Source organism: Prunus mume, linkage group LG2, assembly GCF_029339155.1.
Source record: "Prunus mume cultivar Tortuosa linkage group LG2, ASM2933915v1, whole genome shotgun sequence".
Classification (NCBI taxonomy): Eukaryota; Viridiplantae; Streptophyta; class Magnoliopsida; order Rosales; family Rosaceae; genus Prunus; species Prunus mume.
Genome location: NC_142699.1, coordinates 15170864 through 15193763, shown reverse-complemented (window position 1 = coordinate 15193763; position 22900 = coordinate 15170864). Strand labels below are relative to the sequence as shown.

The 22900-nt window shown below is 38.6% G+C and overlaps 3 protein-coding genes and 1 long non-coding RNA gene across 6 annotated transcripts; 2 read left to right on the top strand and 2 right to left on the bottom strand.

Annotated features, from left to right (window-relative positions):
• Positions 1 to 2977: 2977 nt before the first annotated feature.
• Positions 2978 to 5126, bottom strand: LOC148919713 (uncharacterized). The gene is made up of 2 exons (XR_016124717.1): positions 3805 to 5126; positions 2978 to 3626 (listed from the first exon to the last, which is right to left on the bottom strand). It is a non-coding gene; the product is annotated as an uncharacterized LOC148919713 (long non-coding RNA).
• A 4266-nt stretch (positions 5127 to 9392) lies between these two features.
• Positions 9393 to 14581, bottom strand: AMY2 (alpha-amylase-like 2). 2 transcript variants are annotated; one of them, XM_008222963.2, is made up of 13 exons: positions 14166 to 14581; positions 13728 to 13803; positions 13505 to 13538; positions 12944 to 12981; positions 12665 to 12791; positions 12339 to 12565; positions 12097 to 12242; positions 11849 to 11961; positions 11513 to 11601; positions 11017 to 11139; positions 10674 to 10709; positions 10485 to 10583; positions 9393 to 10392 (listed from the first exon to the last, which is right to left on the bottom strand). In XM_008222963.2, exons 2-13 carry the CDS (start codon positions 13743 to 13745, stop codon positions 10201 to 10203), a joined length of 1242 nt encoding a protein of 413 aa, XP_008221185.2. In that variant the 5' UTR covers positions 13746 to 13803; positions 14166 to 14581; the 3' UTR covers positions 9393 to 10200. The 2 variants fall into 2 exon arrangements, with proteins under 2 accessions (XP_008221185.2, XP_088901892.1); XM_089045766.1 differs by having other exon boundaries at positions 12944 to 12975; positions 14166 to 14506.
• Positions 14582 to 15108: 527 nt separating this feature from the next.
• LOC103321180 (Pseudouridine synthase family protein) lies at positions 15109 to 17423 on the top strand. 2 transcript variants are annotated; one of them, XM_008222964.3, is made up of 3 exons: positions 15109 to 16537; positions 16654 to 16968; positions 17282 to 17423. In XM_008222964.3, the coding sequence occupies exons 1-3, from the start codon at positions 15291 to 15293 to the stop codon at positions 17316 to 17318; spliced, it is 1599 nt and encodes a 532-aa protein (XP_008221186.2). In that variant the 5' UTR covers positions 15109 to 15290; the 3' UTR covers positions 17319 to 17423. The 2 variants fall into 2 exon arrangements, with proteins under 2 accessions (XP_008221186.2, XP_088903346.1); XM_089047220.1 differs by lacking the exon at positions 17282 to 17423 and having other exon boundaries at positions 16654 to 17178.
• Positions 17424 to 17614: 191 nt separating this feature from the next.
• Positions 17615 to 19107, top strand: LOC103321181 (F-box protein SKIP23-like). The gene has a single exon (XM_008222966.3). The coding sequence runs from the start codon at positions 17615 to 17617 to the stop codon at positions 18803 to 18805; it is 1191 nt and encodes a 396-aa protein (XP_008221188.1). The 3' UTR covers positions 18806 to 19107.
• Positions 19108 to 22900: the final 3793 nt, after the last annotated feature.

Sequence of the window (22900 nt, the reverse complement as noted above, 5' to 3'; positions counted from 1 at the left end):
TGCTAAACTTATGTTGGTTTTGCTCCCATGCCATATGTCACTCATGCTGAGCTAAAAGACTATCTGAAAGCATGCCAAAATCATCTGTAAGTCACCATTATTCTGATCGGTGAAGATAGCCAAAATATATCCTAAGATTTTGCTACTCTTTCGAGGTATTTTGGGGATTAATTTTCGAACCTGTGCAAAGGGGATAGTCTCCTCACCGTTCTTTTATAACTTAGCCCATTAGCGCAGGAAGAAAAAGTCCCTACAGATGAAAAGTAGAACCTTTGGTGGTGGTGATAGAAAGTGAGTCCGTAGCCGGATAGCAGGAGTGACCGCATGCTTCGTGAGTCTGCAATAAGATGGAGAATCGTAGGGGTTCCTGACATTTCAGTGGAAGTAAGATGTGATATGAGAATTTGGGGACAAATATGAGGAATTTGATTTAGGGTTTTGGATTTGAATATGAGAAATTTGATATAAGGGCTTAGAGACAAAACAACTTCTCTTCACTCCCCCTCTCCCCTGAAGAGAATGGGTCATCAGAGTAAAGAGATATGCAGTATCTTCATGGGAATTCATCAAGGTAATGGGGATACGTCAATAAACATATCATTTTCACTCCCCCTCTCCCCTTTAAGAGGAAGGGAGGAGAACACTTAAATTTCAAGAAGAACGCAAGCACATGTCACAAGAGAACCAAGCTCTGATACCATGCTAAAATATGAATATGGTTTGAATGTATTAGGTTTTTTTTATTCTTCTCCATAAGGAGATATATATATATATATATATATATATATATATAGGAGTTTACATGAGGGTCTTACAAGGAATTAGATATAGTAAAGAATTAGGAAAGTATTTCCTAATTGTACAATGATTTATCACTTATATAAAAAATAGGAAAGTAAATCCCTTAATTAATCAAGGAAGTAAATCTCTTTGATTAATTAGGAGACTCACGTCAACAACATATACATACATATATATATATATATATAATGGATGATATGTTGGTCTTTTCGCTCTATGATCCAATAACATAGCCACAGAATCCGATGCTGTTTGCATTGGTCCATACTCTAAACCTCGATTCTTTTTCTTCTTCTTCTTTTTGGTATAAACAATCTTTGTTCTTATTAAGAACATGTTAAATACATCTACTCTACTGGGGTCTGGATGAATAAGTTGAGTGTCCTGTAACTCGTGATCAAATGCAGACGCCTAGTGCCGAGTCCAATCTGAATTCCATAGATTCATTATCGACAATCAATGGCCCATCACCACTACAAGTTTCTGAACGCATGCATCACACACACTATTATGGGGTAGGCCCGCTCCAAATCTTAAATATCATGCCCAACAAAAGCAACCGCATTGACCTACAATTTTGACTCTTTTTGTCATTTGTTAGGAAATGGGAGGGGGAAATATTATGGAGTTGCCTCAAGATTGTTTCATACGTAAATCGAAACCTGATGCACTTGGAGTGGGAAGGGAGAGAGTTTAGCCCACTTTTCTACTATGGTGTCACCCCATGTGCCTAAATTCAATTTTGATTCAGTCATGTCAAAAACAAAATAAAACCAGCAAAAATTGAAGTTTAAAGTGGGGAAATGGTACATTGTCTAATAACATTTTAGCTCTAAGTTATAGAATTTAAACTTACCACTTTAAATCTGCAAAACAATTTTTATATAAGTAAAGGCATTATTATTTGACTCGAAAAAAAAAGGAAACTGTTATTAGAACTCCAAAATAATCATCACAAGAGAGATCTGGGAGTGAATCAGCTCTTGAGTAATATTAATTGAAAATAAAGATCAACAAATCGTCATTATGAGATAGATTAGTGAGTGAATCCTTGACCAACCGCTACATCCCTTCCCTCCCTAGCATATAGAGCATAGCATAGCATGCAGTACTCCTTCATACGATATTGTCCCGAAACCAAATGATCGTCCTTGTTATGTGTGGGAAAGTATCGCGTCTAGTACGAATGCAGGTTCATTCATGGGGACATTTAATTTATTAGTTTAAATTTTGTTTTTTCCTTTCAAACTTTTATGCTTGACTGATTCACCCCAAAAATAAAAACAAAAAATCTTCATTATTAAAGTGTGAGTTTTTCTCCTTCCCACACTTTCCTTGAACATATACATGCAGGGATTAAACGTGCTTTTCATCAATCATGGTGATTTCCTTTTCGGTAATAATTGTTACAGTTTTGAGTTTGACTCATCTCTTTCCAGTTTTCACTGAATTCACATGATAATTCGTATGCATATACTAGTGTCAATAATGTTAGCGTTGAATATATATAATACAAATTTATATATAAAGGTCAAAGATAAGAAAGATTAGTGCTTTGAATAAAATCAAGGAATATTGACTGAATGAATCCCGTCGTCGTGTAACCTGTGAATGAGTTGAGTGAGGGATCTTGCCACCCAGCAAAGCATCGCGGTCACCGCCCCACCACAGCGCGGAAAGCGACCCCTAGCTTTCAGAGTGCCCGTCCCTCACAAAAGCAAAACATTAGTCTTCAAGTGCAAACATACGTAATAACATTTGAAATTCTGCATCCTGTAAATTCAACAATCAAAATTAATTAGAGAGGTGGTCCTTTTACGCGCCACATAGGGGTGGAGGTATGGGTGGGCAATGCTTGTGCATATATTGTATATATTTATTGGCATTAATGTTGTCAGTCATTGTCATTCTATCATAATCCTACGTGGCTACGTAAATGGCTACAAGATCAAGGAGGAGGAGACTGGAGAGAGCATAGAGGAAACGTATCCCTTCTCTTCTCTTAAGTGATACTGGACACGTATCCCTTCCCTTCTCTTAAGTGATACTGGACAGGACACTGGTAGGGCTGACTGGCCTGCTCCTCTCATCGCATAATTAAAAGACGTTTGGCCCACCAAACCATAATTAAAACTTAAATTACTGACACTAAACAAACACAATGGTGTGGAGTGGAGGAGGAGGCATGCATGCCATGATGATCACTGTAATGGATAAGATTAACTCTCACAATCAGCATCATTCATTTTTACACAACAAATTAAGAGAATCAAGGGATAAGATTAACGTTGCAGAAGAGAAGAGAAGGATGTTCAAACTTGAAGAGTTACAGTTGATGGAGATGGAGTTAGCCATCATTTTAATCAGCTCTGCATCTCTGACCATTCTAATCCCCTTTTTGAGTATTTGACCCACCTCAAATCAAATGATGTGTTTAGATCAGCTCTTCTTTGCTAGCTTCCTCCTGTGTGCACAATCTTTATGATACAAGACTTAGAACTTGGGCACCCAAGATAGATATATTCAAAGGAAACAATGAAAAGCTATAGCTGATAAAATCAGAACAACCCTAACTACATTAAAAAAAATTATTATTAAAAAAAGGATTTAGGAAGAACGGATCTATAAGCAAATCACAAACCCAATCTAGGGCTCCCTTACATCCCAATAATCAGCAGTCGTACTAATTAATAAAAAATCTAGTATAGATGAAGATGATCAAACAGAAGAAATTTAAAGAGTTACGGATGGAGATAATTAATGATGCTTTGTGTTGCTCAGGAAAGCTCATCCTCCTCCTGATTAACAGACAATTATTTACAACACTGCACAATCACAAAACAAGTCATCTCTCGTTATGTTTATAGGGAAAGAGAAGAAGAAGCGTAAAGAACAGAAAAGCTTTTAACGGCGATCAATCACTTAGATAAGCACATGACGAGGAGTACTACCAGAAACGGTCGACGGTGCACATGATCTGGAAAAAAGAGAGATGATTCTTACCAAGATTTTAACAATCAGCAAGTGTATGTAGCGCTGGGAGATATCATCGTCAGTCACGAGGGTTTTACAAAGAGGAGCCAACAGAGCTCAGTTGGCAGTATGCCCACCTCCACACGTACTATCATTTAATACACAGAGAGTGAAAAGAGAGGAGGTGGACAGAATGCCAATAAACTCTGTAAGAAACGCTTTGCTAAACCCACATGATCTCATCAAAGCCTGTGCACTGTTTATTCACGACCCTTCTCCCTCCCTTATGTTGGAGCTCAGCTGGGGAAAGAGATGGACAGTGATAACATACATATATACGGATCAGGCTTATGAAGGGGAAGGAGGAGGAGGAGGAGGAGGAGGAGGGGGAGAACTAGGTTGAAAGGGCAGATGGGTTCTATTTAAGCGTGACGAGCGACTCGCAATAAATGAGATAGGGGGTTGTGGGTGTAATTAATTGAGTTGAGAGGGAAAGGTAGTGGTTTGGTTTCAGTCGAGAGAGAGAGAGATAGAGAGAGAGATGGGAAAAGAAAAGACAGCAGAGAGAAAAAAAATCATCAGATTGGATGGTTCATTCCTAGAGGAAGGCTACAGGGGGCATATTTTAGAAGGATCAACCAAAGAGAGAATCATCATAGTTATTCTTCCCCTTTTCCCAATCTCCCCCCTCGTTTCTGATGAAAACCCCTCCCACCTCTTCACTCCTTCCTCACCAAATCCCCTTTTTGAACCCCATCCCATCCCTCCCTCGTTTCTGATGCCCAACGCCTTCATCAAAAAGGAAAATCAGTTTCACGTTAAAACAAGGAAACAAAGTATCTTTAATTTGTGTTGGGGGGAAATCTTCAGTTACACTTTTGACAGATAGATGAGTATTGGGACGGGGTTATCTGGACCATTTATATATTTGATGTTTAACGCTTAGATTATAAATTAAGTTAAACCAATTGGTTAGAGAAGTACATCAAATTCAAATTTTATATCGATAAAATAAAATAATTTTAAAAAAGAGAACATATATATTTGGTATTTGCAGGAAGGAAGCCGTTGATTATGATGAGTGCCCAAATTTATGAAGAGCTAGTTATGCATTTATCACCGCTACGAGCTAAGTACTCTCCTCGTGTCAATGAGACTCATCACATCCTGAAAATTTGAAAATCCACTGCAACAACACAACAGCAAGCGATAAAATCAATGAGATGAGCGAACAGCTAGCACGTTTTATCTTTAAGGATAAGATCGATCAGTTAAATTTTTTGGGTGGGGTGGGGGAGTACACCACCAGAGATGCAAGCTTCAAATCCCAGTACCAGGCCAGTTAGAGTAGAGGATGGAGAGGTTACTTCATTTCGTAAATTATTATTTTGATTTTGTATTTGCCCATTAAATGAATTAATGATGCTATAAAATAAACCCTTCAGTTGTTGCCAGTCAAATCAAACGCAAATATTGACAGTAGATTAAATAAAGTGACGTCATATTTTAGGTTAGGTCAATATAAATGAAAACTAATGAAAAAAAATACATGGATGACGTAATGAGTCTTCTACTCCGCATGGCTATCTGAGTTAATGAAAGATGAAGTGATAAATTCGACATGCTGTCCTCATCCTTCTATAAAATAGTAATTTTTTTGTCAATGAGATCTAGCCTAATGAAAAAGAGCCTTGATTTACAAACTAAATGTCTCATGTTTAAATCTCCACAGCATTATAGTTGTGTGCGTATGTGTGTGATAAATTCATCTCCTCTCTAGTTTAGACTATAACTTGTATAAAAAAAAAAAAAAATCATTTGGTTTAATTAATATATATGACTAATTGAGCTCCAATTAAGTATTGAGTTGAACTAAAGCTTAAAGGAGAAGCGAGGGTCCTACTAAAGCACTAAGTGTGGAATCCTAGGTACCCCATATCCGTTGGTTTGGTAATTGGTTCCTCTACAAAAATATTGACTTTGACCTATAAGGCTATAAGGCTATAATTAAGCAAGCATTTCTTTATAATTAACAAACAATGCGCGCGAGGGCGAGACTAAGACAAAGGTAAAACTTAGGTCAATCCTCTCCCATTATTACACCACGGAAAACTTTTTATTGATTTATCTATCTCCGCTTCTTTAGTTTCCCTTTCCATGACTTCCATTCCGTAACGTTTGTGTATGCATCATCATGCATGTCATGTGCTTTTCTCTTTCTTCTTCTTTTTTCTCTTTTTTATTTATTTATTTTATTCATAAAATGTATAGTATCGAGTCTGAGAGTAAGAGAGAGAGAGAGATCAGACAACAAATCCTCCTCTTTGTCGATTGATACGTCGCACTCATGACTCCCACGACCCATATGCTCATCAGAATCACTCCCCTCCCCTATCCCCTCTCCCCAGCCAGGCAGGCCATCATCTCCTTCAATTCCCAGCCATATTTATGTTATGTTATTTACAAGAACAAACTTCCAGAAAGCTTCCTTCCTTTCCTATAGAGTTAAAAATCATAATAATAAAAAAAGAAGAGGAAATGTGCATGCATTTATGATTTATTAGACCAACTCAACCCAATCCAACCCTACCCAACCCCTTGTATTTATTGACTCAAATCTACCCTCCAACCTTACGGTCCATACCCAATAAATTTGTCACAGTTTGAAAAGCTCACTCACAGGAACTACACAAAGGAGAAATTAGAATTTATGTTTATGTTTATGGACTGAAATTGACATTGTTCCCATCTGACCTGTCTGCGTCCCATTAGTCTCTGCCTACATACCAGTTGTCTTGCTGAGTTTCTGTCAGACCTCGCCATGATTGAATCATTGGGACAAAGAAAACTTGGTTTTCCACCAATTTTCCAAATTGCCAGCCACTGTCTTTAAAAAAAATTAATTTATTGGATCATCTGGAGAAGACTAAACTATCTGTCATTCATTTTCCCCCGCCAACCGCTTTACTTTAGTGAAACCTACCTAGCTAGGGTTTCAATGCACCTTCACCCTCTTTCTCTCCTCTCTATCTAATCTCCCCGTGTGTGCGTTTGAAGACTGAAGGGTCGTTAACATAGAAAGTATTACCAGAACAGATAATAATAATAACAGAAGAAGAAGAAGTAGAAGTTAAAACCCGAAATAATTGAAGTTAAAACTGTAGTTAGGAATATTAATTAATATTGTAGATCAACTACCAACCAGAACCAGTAGAGGGTGCATGAATTAAAGGAGATGGCCTTATAATTGGTCTGATTAACTAATTATGGTTGTGGCAAATTAAAGTCCTTCCTCAATGCTATATATGTGTGTAGCTATACGTATACATATATAGTCCAATCCAGTCAGGTCCAATTCAGACTTAATTCTCGGCAGCTATAACATTTGAAGGTTGAGGGTTGAGTTTAACTTTGGTAGAAGCTGGACCAAGAACAGGTTAATTGAAAGGCGCAGCAGTATCTTTTAGTATATGACATATCCTACGCAGCAAACTAAAGTGTTCTTCTTTTCTTGCTAGTGCTCAATTACATACAAGATTACAGCATGCACGTATACAATGTTACACGACTAGGCTGACTAATAATGGCTTCAAGCAAACAACCTTAGCCTTAGGCTGTGAATTACAAGTGTTGGAGGTGAGAAATAAAGGAATTAATTAGTAACTAGTTTAATGCCTAAAGGAATCCAAGCATTGGAAAAAAGTTCATACGCTTTGTTCCCTCTACTCTTCGCAACTTAAGTTTCAACTTTTATGTCCATACTTGTTCACTTCTCTTCTTTTGTTCCCTTTATGAAAAAGCGTATTTAGGATGGTGGGGAAAATTATCTTTTCTATTTGCATCCTAGTATGTATTAGTAGTATGTAGACATCTAACAACAAAGAGATTCTCTAATAAGTATTGAAATTTAAAATTAATTACATATTTTGACTGTTAACGTAAAAAAAAAGTACTAATATGTTAATAATTGTGTTCGTAATTAATCACAGCGGCAGTAAACTAAGAATCATATTTACCAAAGGTCAAATAATGGTGAATTGAATTGATGTACGTAGCACTTGTTTCTTTGAATTTGAAATGTGGTTGACTAGTCGTTGAGTTTAAAAAGTAAGGGAGGAGGCAGGCATGCAGGTCCAAAAGAGACCTACTACAAGATTGCAGAGCTCGATGCATGGAATCCAAACCTTTTTCATGATTGTGAGCTATTGGGGTTCTATTCTATTCTATTCTATTCTTACATATAATTGTGTTAGCGTCTCCTCATGTAATTGTAATGCTTCGTAGTTTGTTTTTGTTATTATTAAATATTGTTGGATATTGTATATGAATCTTCCACTTTATTTATACATGCTAAAAGGAAAGGATTGCCCATTCCTTTCTTTTATTTTATTTTTGCCTTTTTGTGAGAAAAAAGGACTGTCCCATTCTTATTGGACTTTACGGGTGGGGTTTTCGTTTTTATCAATGATCAATAATAGACGCCCACTGTAGTTGTCTTGTCACGTGAGGGAAAGAGAGAGAGAGAGAGAGAGAGAGCACCGCTGTAGCTTCTTTTCGACCTAAAAAAAAAGGACAAAAGAAAGAGAGACCCTGTGGGTTGGAGCTTATTGTTTAGTTGTAGTACTAGTAGGTTAGGGAAGATGTGGTGTGGAGATGTCTCTATGTTTTGAGTTTTCAACATGAGAATGATGAGGGCTATGACGATGTTTATGATGGTGATGTTGGGTTGTCTCTTTCCAGCTTTACTGCCATGTGATTGTGAACTCTCTCTCTCTCTCTCTCCAACTACATATGGAGGGATGGATGATGGATCAAATCTCTGTTAAAAATTTTAACTTAAAAATGTACCCTACAATTAAAAACAAGTAATATCCATTGTTAGTAGTACCAACCAGGGCCTGGGGCCCGTTCACCAAAATCCTGATTTCATAAAATTTGGAGTTCTTATATATAACATCTGCATTTGGTATTTTTGTCCTTGAGAAATTCAATTGTGAAATGGATATGTACATCGTGGCTTCAATATACGAGAAGAACTTGCATGTTATGAGAATAATATTTCATTCAATTATGTGAAATTTTTATCACACATGGCGGAACATGATTGATTGAAGATAGCATAACACTGATATCCTCATGATATACAAGTATTTTTCTCCTATTATATATAGATCTCTCCCTTCCACCATCATGTCATATTGTCGTCTTACATATTCCCGTATATTATTATTATTATTATTTTTTTATGCAAATGCTATTATAGAGAGGTAATTGGAACACAAAAGCTCGAATGTAAAGATAACTGTTTTAAACCGCTTGAGCTAGCCCTTTCGACTAGAATTGTATGATTGTATTATATCTGTGTTCATATGGGCGGACATCATAGAATTCACTCTACTACGGGACCAAACATTCTCTTCTTCTTTTTTATTCTCTTTTGAGGGAAAAACTTTCTCTTCTTTTTACTAGAATTCTATGATTGCTTTCGTGGCTCGTGCTGTTGAGCCAGTCATTTGTTTGAGGTGATACAGTCGCCTGGAAACACCTTTTGTTATCTTTAAGAAAGTCAAGACTTTTACCAACAAGAAGTAACAAGGCAGATATACAAGTCAACTGGTTAGATGAACTTGCTGTTTCTTTCTTTGGGTTTGGGGCCCCTCACCATCCCAAGCTTTCTCCTTCTCCATCTCTACAATATTCCTACTCTTCTACTGTTTGCGTTGTTTGATGCGCAAGTATAGAATAGAAGAAGCTTACAAATTTACAGTTGGTAGTGGAGAATGTTGCAACCAAAACCTACGAGGGAAGTTGAAGTATTACTATTATCATCAAGGGCACCCCTTACCCCTTCCCTTGAAATAATGAGATTAAGGCCCAATGAATTGGACTCAGTCAGTACTAGTGCGATGTGGGGGCGAGCTTTATTAACTTATGACAGAAAAAAGAAACAAATTTTTTTCATCCAGACAGAGACTTTGCATAAAGGATCACTTCACTCAACATGAGTGACACTCGAAAATGAAGAATACAAGTTCAAATGCTGTAGGGCACTAGCAATGGCCTAATGATAGAAAATGAAGTATCAGTTCCAGACATAAAAAGGCTACTAAAATGATTACCAGTACAAAAAGCTGCCCTACAAGCCAAATGGCACCTCCTCTCCTCCCCCTTTATTTTATTTATTTATATGTATGGGGTGGTGGAGGGTGAGGACGTGGGTTATTTGACCTATTTTGTGAGTTAATTTTCTAGGCAAGAAGAAAAAAAACAGATTCCCGATATGCAAAGTTGCGTGGAGTGCGATTCGTCTAAATATGGTAGAGTAGCCACGGAGAGCATTACCACCAATTATCTCCCCAGTGCATCCCCGCACGCAGAAATCTTATTTAGTTGCATTGTATAGCCTATATATGGAAACTCTCTAATTTACTTGTGCCAAATAGCATATCTGTGGCCACAGGTTGCCAGTGTCCACTCCCTACCGGTTGGGCACCATGAACTATCCCCAATTTTCATGCACACTTTCTCTCCTATTATAGCAGAGTAGAGGTTCGGCTGGGCCTCCAGGATCCTTATAGATGAGCGGCTATGAATGTCTTGATGCTTCCTGATGTCAATCTGCACACAAGTTCAAATGCTAACACATGAGGAATTTTGGCTCAAAGACGCCGAGTCAAAAAAGGAACCATCTAACAATCTATACTGCATACCAGTTTCACAATCTGATCATGAATGGAGTCACCCCAATCATAGAAATGATCGTAGAAAACTGACGGTATTCCTGGGTGCGTGAGTATATATGCATAACCCTGCAGAAAGCATGCACTTAACAACACTTTCTGATATGGATTTCCCATCTAAATGCAAAACATTTCAACTTAATAAACAAATTTTCATACCTCCATAATATGATTTGAAGGGAAGGGCCAATGAGCCTGCGAGACAAAATGATTATCATGTGAGTAGATTTCTAACTTTTACTATGGGACCAAAAGCTCAATTTCTGAAAAGACAGGTACCCGGTAACATAAACGTGATACACTTTTTATGCAAAGAAAATGTAGTTGTTATATTGTGTAGGATAATTGGTCAGTGTCGGTTAGGCTTAAACAGTTGAGCTCAAACTTGACTTGTTCAGCCCAAACGATTGTAGGCTGAATTCAACCTTGGCAGATATGTACTTCAGCAGTTCCGGAGAAAACATTTCAGTTGACTTCTGCAGAACAGAGAAGTATATCATACCTGTGTTGAGCCTGTATCATGGTTATCTAAGAATGTGACAGCTCTTGAAGGCCACCATCCAATTACACCTGGTGGCTTCCCTTGGGAGTCACGTAGGCGCCACAATTGTCCCTTAACAGCTTCCTACATAGAATGCATGTGTAAATTTTCAAACACCAAACTAAGAAAGGGGGGACAAGATAAGAAAAAAGGAGAGATTTCCTTACTATAGAAAACAAACTAATATAACATGTTTGATGAGCATGAACGTTATTAAAATTTAGAAAAAGGTAACCACTGCTATGGATATAGAAGACTGAACAAACTTGAAACGGGTATTGATGGATTGCTATTTTTTTTGGGTCAAAGATGAAGATTGCTATTTCTATAAAAAGAAAAGGTTCACCAGTAATGTTTCTGAAACGTTTGTATAAATTACTGAGCACTAAACCGTCGGCTGGGACTCATATCCCACTCTAGAGAATGATTGGGTATGTGTGGATAAAGGGGTGGGTACCTGAAGAATTCCCTTGGTTGTGAAATCAAATGCAGTTGATAGCTGTCCTGCTCCATCAATCCAATTTATTATCCGCTGTCTGTGGCTATCTGCATAACAATATCAATCACAATAAAGATCAAACAGTAAGCTCAGTGCTAAACCTCAAGGAGAAAGAAATTTGACCACTGAACCCATTTAAGACAGCATATAATGCCCATTAAGTTACAATACAAGTCAAATAGCGGGGAGAAAAGCAAGCCAAAGGAATGCTATTAACAGGGCTAAGCTACCTTTTGTACATTAGTAAGCAAGCAGTGCAAATGTATTAAGTTCTTACAGCATATAATCCAATACCTTGGTTGTAATCCAAGCCATGACCATTGTAGTTACAAGAATCCCAATACTCCCCAACAGAAAAAATTGGTTTTGCTCCTTCAATATATTCTTTCACATATTTTGCTGAATAACTGTTGTAACATTGAGAACACAAGGAAAAAAGAAGAAGTGTAAAAAATGTATAAACCCAAAAGATATGGAAAAAACTAAGCAGTGAATAACCTTAATTAAAAACAAAACTTAATTCAAGTTGGAATAACTTTTACCCCCTTGCAAAATCAAATCGAAAATCCTGAAAACCAACATTATTACGTAGCCACTGTAGCCATGCTGTAATATCTTTTCGAACAAAAAGTTGGGTGTGATCAATATTTGGAACTCCATGGAAATTGTCCCCAGTGCTTCGGTTACCCTGATATATAAAATACAGAGAAATTCAATGAGGTTAGTACTAGAGATTGCATCTTGGATCATCCAGAGTTGGTCAAGGAGTGATTAATTTCAGTACCAATCCACCAGTACAAGATGTGACAGCATGTTCATCCCATGACAATGAAATTCCATCGTAGCGGTTGTACATTCCACCATGCCCTTGGGTAGTTCCAACACGATGATTGATGACTACGTCAGCCATTGGTCTAACCTTATGTTGCTTCATTTTCTGAAGTAAACCTTTTAATAGGTGCTCAGATCCATACTTAGAATTGAGGGAATATAGGTTCTGCGGAAGGTAACCTACAATATGAGAAGAAGACAACGAACATGGTGATCCAGACATCTGTATTCTATATGCAGAAAGAATTAGAAACCAGCCTAACAAATTTTGCATCCAACCTTCAGGTGCGAAGGAATGGGTTACTGGTGGCAACCATGCTGACGTAAAACCAGATCTTCCTATATCTGGAACTTTCCTTTCTAAATTTCTCCACCAATCATGTTTATGAGACTCCCAATTAAAGGCCTGTAGACATAGTTCTGTCAAACCATACGCTTGACAAAGCTGAGATCTATGATAGCATTATGCAAAAAAACCATCCTACCATCTTTACAATTGAATAAGTTACAATGAGGTGTTGAACATATCTTAATTATTATGGAAACTGTCAAACTTACCTGAAAAAGGATTTCTCTTCCATTGCGTAGTGCTGCACCTGCATATGAATCCGAAAGCATACTTTTAGTGTCATGAAAGGGAAGAAAACATAAATATCCTTCATGAACCAAACTACCAAGTGTAACAGTCATAGAAGAGAGCCCTTGATTCTTGAATTATGTTTCACCCTGCGCCAGTACAGTTGTAACTGGGAAATGTGAATCATAAGGCCTCCTTATTCCATTTCCTCTAGTCCCTTATTTATGAACTGAACATTGAATCTCAATTTTTTAACATCAATAACAAGATGGCTTTCATTGCATGTGTCTTGATTATCATCGAATTTTTACAAAACTATATACCCTCAAATCATTATGTACTCTGTAGGTCAGGAAAGTGTCTAAGTTATATGAACAAAAGATACACAACTATAGAGCCTAAGCTATACCTACTCAACAGGTAGAGTTTAATTCTCAACGTTCATAATAAAAATTTATAAATTCAATTGACGTGGTAAGATCTGCCTTAATGTGTCAGAGAAAATTAAAGGAATGCATCACCAGGTGAAAGAAAACGCATACCAATATCAGTCTGCTGACTATTTTCATTTGAATCCTGCATTTCAACAAAATGAGGGATTAAATAAAAGAAAGGCGCCACATGGAAATTGGCCCACCATAATTCATATAGAACATAGTGGGCTCAAATCTTCAAATATGAAGAAACAAACTGTTCGAGTCTCCCAATCTTATGAGTGTGTATGTCTGAGAGAGAGCGGGAGAGAGCTTGAGAAGACATGCATACATTGCCTCGGTAACTCATTTGATGTAGTTTCCCAACTTGTCACAGGATTGCAGAAGATAACGCACCAACACTTGTCCTACAGGGATGAGCAACATGAGTGCATCAAAACCTTGACAACAGGACATAAACATTAAAGTCTTGCTGATAATGGGCTCCATAAATGATTCCTTAATTTCTCCCCATAATTTCCAAGAACAAAGTCATACAGAACGAATGCCTGCCTATTAATTAAGCATAATTTGTCCTGTCTATACATCAATTTTGGAAATAAACAATGTAAAAAAGATTTCAAAACTCCAAAGATACGGTATGGTTTCATATAAAGTGTTACGTCAGCTACTCATACAGACCTTAATCAATCTAGGTGACATTGAAAATAGAACGCAGAACGGAACGAAAAGCCAGCAAAATTTGACACGGGAGAAAATAGAGACGTACCAGAGCTTTCCGATCGCGGTCTGAGTTTGTGGTTGCGCCCCTTAGCCCATAAATATAGCACAAAGTAAAAGTTGAAAATTCGAGGGAGACCACTGAATTAGAATCAAACAGCTCAACGATAACTTGAAAAGGTGATCAGGGAATATTGAATTTGTGGTATACAGAAAGAAAAACGATTCAATTGGGAAACCAGAGGACACGAGGAACTTCGAATATCGAAGAAAAAAGAAGAGGAAATGTGCTTGGTGAATGGGGATCGGATCTGAATTGTTGAGGTTTACAATTGGTGCAGAGATGGAGGGAGGGAATGTTCATACTCAACGGTGTCTCCAAATGCGTGTGCTGTTTTGCAATTGCGCGGGTCCGAAAATGATGTGTTGGAGGTTTGGACGGTGAGAATAACCCTCCCTCCAATTGAAAAAAGTAAAACTTTTTCTTTCTTTCTAATATATTGATATATAAAGAAGAAGAAAAAAAAGATATTTAGTTATATATATCCATTCTTAGTATTAATGGAAAATGATGAAAATGTGAAAAATATTTGAAGGAGATGAAAATGTATGAAGATTTGGTGTGGAAAATGAAAAATATTGGTAGGTATTTATTTACAATTTATTTAACAAAAAAAAAAAAAAGGCAGCTGTTGGATTGAAGGACAAATAACGATCAGACAAGCCACGTCCGTTGGCAAACGAAAGTTTCAAATTTTTTTTACCGTTAGCGTGTAACGGTAAAAAAATTTAAAATCCAGGTGTCTATGCGTTGACGTCAATTGCCCCCAAGTAAGAGTTCGGGCTTGTTTTGCCTTTAGATTTGCCCAATTTGTTGGGACCCACGTCCACTGCTAAAGCCTGCTGGATGCGGGCTTGGGCCCCCTCTTGCCTGGGCCAAACTGCAGCGGTGGAAGCGCTCTTAAAGAGCTAGAACAAGGTAGAACGCTGCCTCAGTTACGCATATAGCAGGGGATCTGAGCTCTTCAAAAAAATGAAAAAGTAAAACTGGTCTCGTTCTAGGGTTTTATCAGGGTACATAGCCAACTGCAAATCTGAAGTAGCCTAGAGAGCCTGTTTAAGTGCAATGGAGTCCTCAACCAACATCTACAAGCCCCACTCAGATCACTGAAAAATGGAGAACCCAGATACAAAAACAACTATATCACCGCCGCCACAAGAACCAGACCCCAAGAAGCTCAAAATGTCGACCACCACCACCAGCGATGACGATGAAACCACGACCATGGACACCACCAAAAAGCAAAGATACAAGCGTCGAAAGGTTGCAATTTTCTTCGCTTATTGCGGTGTGGGATACCAAGGCATGCAAAAGAATCCAGGCGCCAAAACCATCGAGGGCGACCTCGAAGAAGCCCTTTACCTCTCCAACGCGGTTCCCGAGCAGGACCGCAACAACCCTAAACGCTATGATTGGGCCCGCTCCGCCCGTACCGATAAGGGCGTAAGCGCCGTCGGTCAGGTTGTATCCGGCCGCTTCTATGTCGACCCACCGGGCTTCGTCGATCGCCTCAATTCCAATATTTCCCCACAGATTCGGATTTTCGGCTACAAGCGCGTGACGGCATCGTTTAACGCCAAGAAGTTCTGTGATCGGAGAAGGTATGTGTATCTCATTCCCGTGTTTGCTCTTGATCCCAGTGCTCATCGCGATAGGGAGAGCGTTTTGGCTAGTCTTGGGTCTGATAAGGAGTTTGTTAAGTGCTTGGAGTGCTCCGAGAGAGGGCGTAAAGTGGGGGGTTTGATGGGTAAGCGCAATTATGAATTGAGAGGGACGAGTTTTGGGCTAGACATTTCGTCGAACACCAATGAGTCTATGGTTGAGTCTGAGTATAATGAAGAAACGAAGGTTTCTCCGGACAATGCTGGTGGTGATGATTCCAAATCTGAACCCAAAAATGAAATTAGCACTAGTAGTAATAACAATGGGGTTTCTGGAGTTGAGGTTGAGAATTCCGAGGATACTGATTTGAATTCGGAGCCACTGAATGATACAACAAAAGTTAGTGTTGGTGAAGAGAACGCTAATGGAGAAGAAAAGCCAGAGAAGGGAAGTGAAAGTGAGTTTTGTTATGGTGAGAAGGAGAAGGATCGGTTCAACAGAATCTTGAATTGTTATGAGGGGACTCATAACTTCCACAACTTCACCACCAGAACTAAAGCTGCAGACCCCGCTGCTCGGCGATACATCATTTCGTTCAATGCAAACACCACAGTTACAGTTGGGGGTATGGACTTTGTTAAGTGTGAAGTTGTAGGGCAGAGCTTCATGCTTCATCAAATTAGGAAGATGATTGGGCTTGCGGTGGCAATCTTCAGGAACTGTGCTCCGGATTCATTGTTAGAAATAGCTTTGCAAAAGTAAGTGGTTGGATGGTCGTTGTTATTTTTATTATTATTGTGTTGTTTCTATGTGATATTTGTTTGAGATTTGAGAGAATATGCAATGTATTAACCCAGTTTTATGCAAAATTCAGGGATGTTAACGTCAATGTGCCTACGGCTCCTGAGGTTGGTTTGTACTTGGACGAGTGCTTCTTTGCATCGTATAACCAGAAATGGGGAGACAGTCATGAAGAGCTGTCAATGAAAGACTATGAACAAGAGGCAGAAGATTTCAAGATGAAGCATATATACCCTCATATTGCATCCACAGAGCAAAAAGAAGGTGTCGTGGGTCTCTGGTTGCACTCTCTCAACCACCGTAATTACCCCGATTTATGTACTACTGCTGCTGACAACGATGGAAACACCAGCAATGAAGAAAGTGTTGATGTGGGGAATGTCGATGAGTAAGTTGTTTCACAGACAATCAAAGCAATCTTCTACGTATGCCTTGTTCTTTCTTCAGTGTTGCCAATCTTTACACAACTGATTATACGGTCTTATTTTGTTTGGGGAAAAAAGTTGTAGTCCAGTTTCATTCATCATATGAGTTGATGCTTATAACTCTCTGTTGACAATGCGACTTACATGGTATGAAGAATTTTACAATTACGTTAGTTGCTGCGGCTGCGTAATTTTTTCTTTGCAGACAAACTTTTATGATTACAGAAGGATTTTACTGAAAATGACTTTTATTTCCTTGAATTCTGTCCTAAACAGTTCAATCAATCTTTGCATCGAGGGACAAGTGAAGTGAAGTGAAGGAGCTTTGCTTCCATGAATTTTAGCACATATTTCTCAATTTAATCGTTAAATATCCACCCTAATTGACAGAGCTGATGGATCAGCAGTGCATAAATGGCCCAAAACTATGAGGCCCGCCCAATGATCCTAGCGGCGACTTGCTCAATGGTCAACTTTCTGGGTCGTGAAAAACTATTTTTTGGGAGTTGGAAATAAATAAAGTGACAACAAAATTGGTAAAGTTGAAAGGAAAGGCATCCATCCAAAACATCAACTTTTTGGGGGCGGGGTTGGAGTCGACCCGCGAAAATGGGAGTGGATTGGACCCAACTGCCACCAGAACTGGTAGAATCAATCGCGAAAAAGCTCACAATTTACGCGGACTATCTCCGATTCCGAGTTGTGTGCCACAGCTGGCTAGCCTGTGTCCCCAAAACTCCGCAGCACCTCCCTCCTCAGCTCCCCTGGCTGATGCTCCCCCAATCCCAGCCCAACCAAACACACCGCGCCTTCTTCAACCTCTCCAACAGCAGAGTCCACTTCCTCCACCTTCCAGAAGCTTCTCATCGCAAGCGCCGTTGCGGCTCCTCTCACGGCTGGCTCGTCATCCTCGACGAAACCCCCACCGTCCTTCTCGTTAACCCTCTCACACGTGCCAAGCGCCACCTTCCTCCACTCTCCGCCTTCCCCAACGTTGTTCGCTTCGACTATTCCGAAGTCGGCCGCGAGTACGCGCTCCAATCCTCGTCCGGAGATGTCTACACGCTCAGCTTGGCCCAAATGCGCGATTCATTTCTGAAAAAGGTCGTCCTCTCTTCGAGTCCTCTGGAAGCTAGCGGTTTTACTGCCCTAGCGATTCTCAGTCAAACCGGTGACTTGGCGTATTGCAGAGACGGAGACCAGTCTTGGACTTTCATCGACGGCGCCCGATCTTTTTCCGAGGACGTCATATCCGTGAACGGCTTGTTTTACGCCGTGGACAGTAAGGGTGTGGTCGCGGTGTGTGACGTTGAGGGTCCGTCAGCCCCTAGGGTTGCGATTATCCCAACGCCAAGGCTAGATGATTCCGCTGATATGCGATATTTGGTGAATTTGGGGGCCGATCTGCTGCTGGTGAGTCGGTATTTGGAGATTGAACGGTGGGATAATACAAATGTGAATTACAGAACTACGGGATTTGTCGTTTTCAGGATGAATTGTGTAGGGGCGAGGTGGGAGAAGGTTGAGAACTTGGGCGAGAGGATGGTGTTTATCGGCGAAAACTCGTCGTTTTCATTGTCTGCGTCTGATTTTCCGGGAAGTGTGGGAAATTGCATTTATTTCACAGACGATTACTCGGAATCCAACTATGAGAGCGGACTTGGGGGATACGATTCGGGGATTTTCAGAATATGGGATGGAACAATTCAAGAATTGCCTCCTTATCCCAGGAATTCGAATTATGAGGTGCATTGGCCTCCTGGCTCTCTACCGCTTTGGGTTATTCCTAATCCATGCTGATGCAAGTTGCAAGGCAGCAACAGCAAATTAAATGAAGCAAAGCAGGAGCTTCTATTCAATGATTCTGGTATGGTAATGTTAATGTTAATCAATGGTTTGTGTTATTATTGTGTATATACTTTATATTGTTGACGCATGTAATGTAAGCAAGCAATAAGCATACGCTGTTGTCTATAAATTCATTCTGTTTCTGTGGAGGAGGTGATTGTCTCTATCTAGTTAGCCATTATGTTATGAGTAGAGTGACTTGTTCGATTGTGTAACTTATTGCACTAGAAATAAAATATTTGTTCCCACAACAAGACTCTGTGGGCGTGTTTGGTAGGCCTCACTGGACTAGACTGGGTTAATTAGCACTTAAAACCCATGTTTGGTGAAAGGAGGGACTAACTTAGATGAGATTATATAGTCCAACAGTACAAAAAGTGCCTCGCTCGCCCAATCTAGCGAGCCTGAAACTTGGTTCGCAAAATAGCGAGCTCGCTAAATAGAACACGCGAGTCCGAGCCCTAGAACGCCTCTCTTTCTCTCTCTCTCGTTTCCTTCAACATCGACTCTGCTCTTCTTCGAAGTTGTACTCAGGCAAGTTTTTTTTTCTCTCTCCCTTTACAAACCTCTCTTATTTCTTCATGGGTATTGTTAATTTGTATGGTTTTTATATGATTTTTCAGTTCCATCTCCAAAGCAATGGCGAAGAACATGAACAAGAAGAAAGATAAATGATTCCGCTTCAATGGACATCATTGAAGAGCCCGTTTCAGATTTGCCTCAAGGTATCAAGTCCTGTTATTCTAATTTCATCAAATTCTATGATTATAGCTTTCTTTGAATCCCTCTCTCTCTCTCTCTCTCTCTCTCTCTCTCTCTCTCTCTCTCTCTTTGCTTTTGGAGAATTTTGATTTTTCTTTTTTTTACGTTGGTTGTGCAGCAATGGACACCTCAGAGTCGGGGGCTCACAACCCAAGTGGTGGTGCTTCCAGTTTGTAAGTATCATCATCAAGTATTACTAAGCAGTCATTTTTTATATAAGATTATTAGGTTTTTCTGTTAGTGGAGTGATTATCAAGACCACAAATTTAAAATCTTAAACCTTAAAGACGCATTTCTACATGATTTTCTTTGACAGATTGATTTGTGGTCTTGATTTGTGTTAATTGGGTATTATAGCTATTGCTAAAAGATTATGGGTGAGGTTTCATTCTGGGTTCAATTCAAATAAACAAGTGCATATGTGGTATAACAGGGTCTTTAATTTTTGTGGATGTTTACTTGTCCTCTTATGTGAAAATATAGGTTGTTTACTTTATAAGATGGTGCAAAGTTTCAAATCTAACCAAAATCAATTCCATTCATAATTAAGCTTGGAATGTATATTTTTTTATTCACTAGGTTGATGTGTTAGATGGATTGGTATTATTGCATGACATGACAAACCATGCAAATCCTCACTTTGACTGTCATCATATGATGGTTTTCTAGTACAGAGTTCTTCGACAGAGCAGTGCCGCTGCTACTCTCACTATGAAGTAGTTTTTGCCTATGATCTAGCCTGGTTACTTCTTCGTCATGTTTTGTGGCTCAGAAGGAATTGTTTTAACATCACTATGTTTTTTGGTGTCATTCGAGCATGGTTCGAATGGGTAATGAGGAGACTTGTTTTTGTAGCTTGTTGATACTGCTCTGTGATAGATCATGTCATGGGTGCATGAATAGGGATAGAATTCAAGGCATGGAAGGGAAGAAATTTGAGGAAGGGGAGGGTTAAGGATTAATGCATTTCTTTTTCTTAAGGACTAAGGTGGCTAACGATGAATGAAGAAATTCTACCTCAGCCCATTAACCTATATGTTGTTTGTTAAATTTACCCATTAAATGCTTCTGTGATTGAAGAAATAGATTTGCCTATCCTGGTTTCATTTCATTTCCAGCTCCTTTGTTTATTGCATATGTGTCATGTAATTAATTATTCTTTTAGCTGCAAAGTTCAATTTGATTAGACATCCACTTGTTGCAACTTCTACTTCTTATGCATTATTTCTCAGTGAAGTCTGATACAATACAATTGAAGTATTTAAGATAACTAGTGGGAAGATGCTATCTCTACTTTCTGAGTTCATGGATACTTGTGAAAATAAAGATATTAGGGTTGAAGAATATTTAGATTTCATTGTTAAGAAGCGATCAGTTGCAAGCAAGGAAGCACTTGGAATATGAATTCACAGCCTGGGGTATGTCACATTTTTGCTTCTACTTTTTGGTAAAAAATAAAAGTCTATTTTGTAGATAGCTCAATACTGAACTTAGAACTATATTGGCAAAGGAGACCTCTTTTTATAGTACTTGCTGTGCATAAATTTGATGTCATATTTACTTATTTATAAAGTTTTTCATGCAGTCAAAGTCGTTCTAATGTCCACAGAGCATGTGGAAGTCAAAATTTCATCTATTATGGATGTTGAGTTACAAGGATCATGCCTGTGCTCGTGTTGAGTTACAGGGATCTTTAATGCATGCTTTTGCTGATGTACTTGCTTCTTTGAAAAATATTTGATGATGCAGAAGCTATTACATGCACAGTTTTGGGTCTTGTTGATCATTTCTCGGTCCTAATTTTAAGTGCTCCGTGTTCACATCGTTCTTGTTGAATGCCCCCCGCCCCCGCCTCTTAAGTTTTCAATTAAGCTCAGTCCAACATGAAGAATTTACTTGGTGATAAATTAACATTGATACACCCACACACGCAAGGGTGAAATCAAGCCACACCATACCACCTGGTTGATTAAGGTTTGGGATGACATATCATGTGTTCAAATCATCTCATTGTCCTTTTTCAGTTATATAATGTATATTTTAACGACATTGATTGGAGTAAACTTTATGATAACAGGATGCATATTTCTGCCATCTGGGAAGCCAGGAATCTAGAAATTTCCAATGTAAAGAAATCAGAGAAGGCATTTCAGCCAAATCCAGATAAAAAGGATAGGAAGTTTCCACTTTTATCCGCAGAGAAAAAGGAGCTAGACAAACGTTTCAGCACTATTTCTCAGCGCGTTGAATCGTTTTCCCCTGTACATAAGGATTTTTGTGGCAAGCACATTAGATTTGATCCTTCAAGCTCAAAGGATGAAGGTAGGGATGATTATTTATCTGAGGAGAATGATGAAAAATAATGACCATTTAACAGGCAGTCAGGTTAACTTCTCCTTAGAGTATGTTAAAAGTTCTGACCGAGTGAGTAGTTGCTAAATTTTCTTGTATAGTTGCACCATGTTGTTTCATTATTTATTCCTTTGTGGTTTTAACTTAGCCTTAGTATGAGTGCTATAAATTATTCAGTATGATATGAAGTTGTAGCCAAGGTGGGACTGACATGATGTCGTTCTGGTACTATGGTGATAATGGCTGAAGAGGTTCATAATTTTATATATTGAAATGCAAGGCTTAGAATAGTCTATGTGGGATTTTATATTCTCAACAATTTGACTAATGTTTTAACAATTTTGCTGATATTGTTTTCTCTTTATTTATTCTAAAAATATGGGGTTTCAGAAAATATATTCTGATTCTTGTAGGTACTTGATAGGATGCTGCAGTTTAATAATACTGAAGCTCATAAGAGAAAAAATCAAGTCAATGTTTTCTTTGTATCCATTAATTGGTTTACTAAATGTTGCTGTAAGTTATTGTGGTCGGTTTAATTATCATTTTTTTTGTTTGTTTTACATGTAGTATTTTATTTTTTTGTAGATTTTGTTTATCATTTCATTTTTGTAGTTTTTGGAGGCTTGAGAAATTGTCCCATGTTTGGAGGTCAAAACTTGTGTAGGCAACCATGCATAATTTCAGAGTTGAAGCTGATGGTGTCTTTTGAGCCAATGGATATTTCTAGATATCATAAGTGCAATCGAAAACTAACGAATTGATCTAGACAAAGAGTCAACATTTTTTTGGTTGGATGCTGGAAATGCCTCATATGATCATTGGTTAAGTTGCAAGATGTGGTGTCATCAAATGCAGAGAAGAGAGACCTCTAGTGATACACATCGACCATTTTCTGTGAGCTGATTCGATAGAGAGATTGTTTGGTGCGTT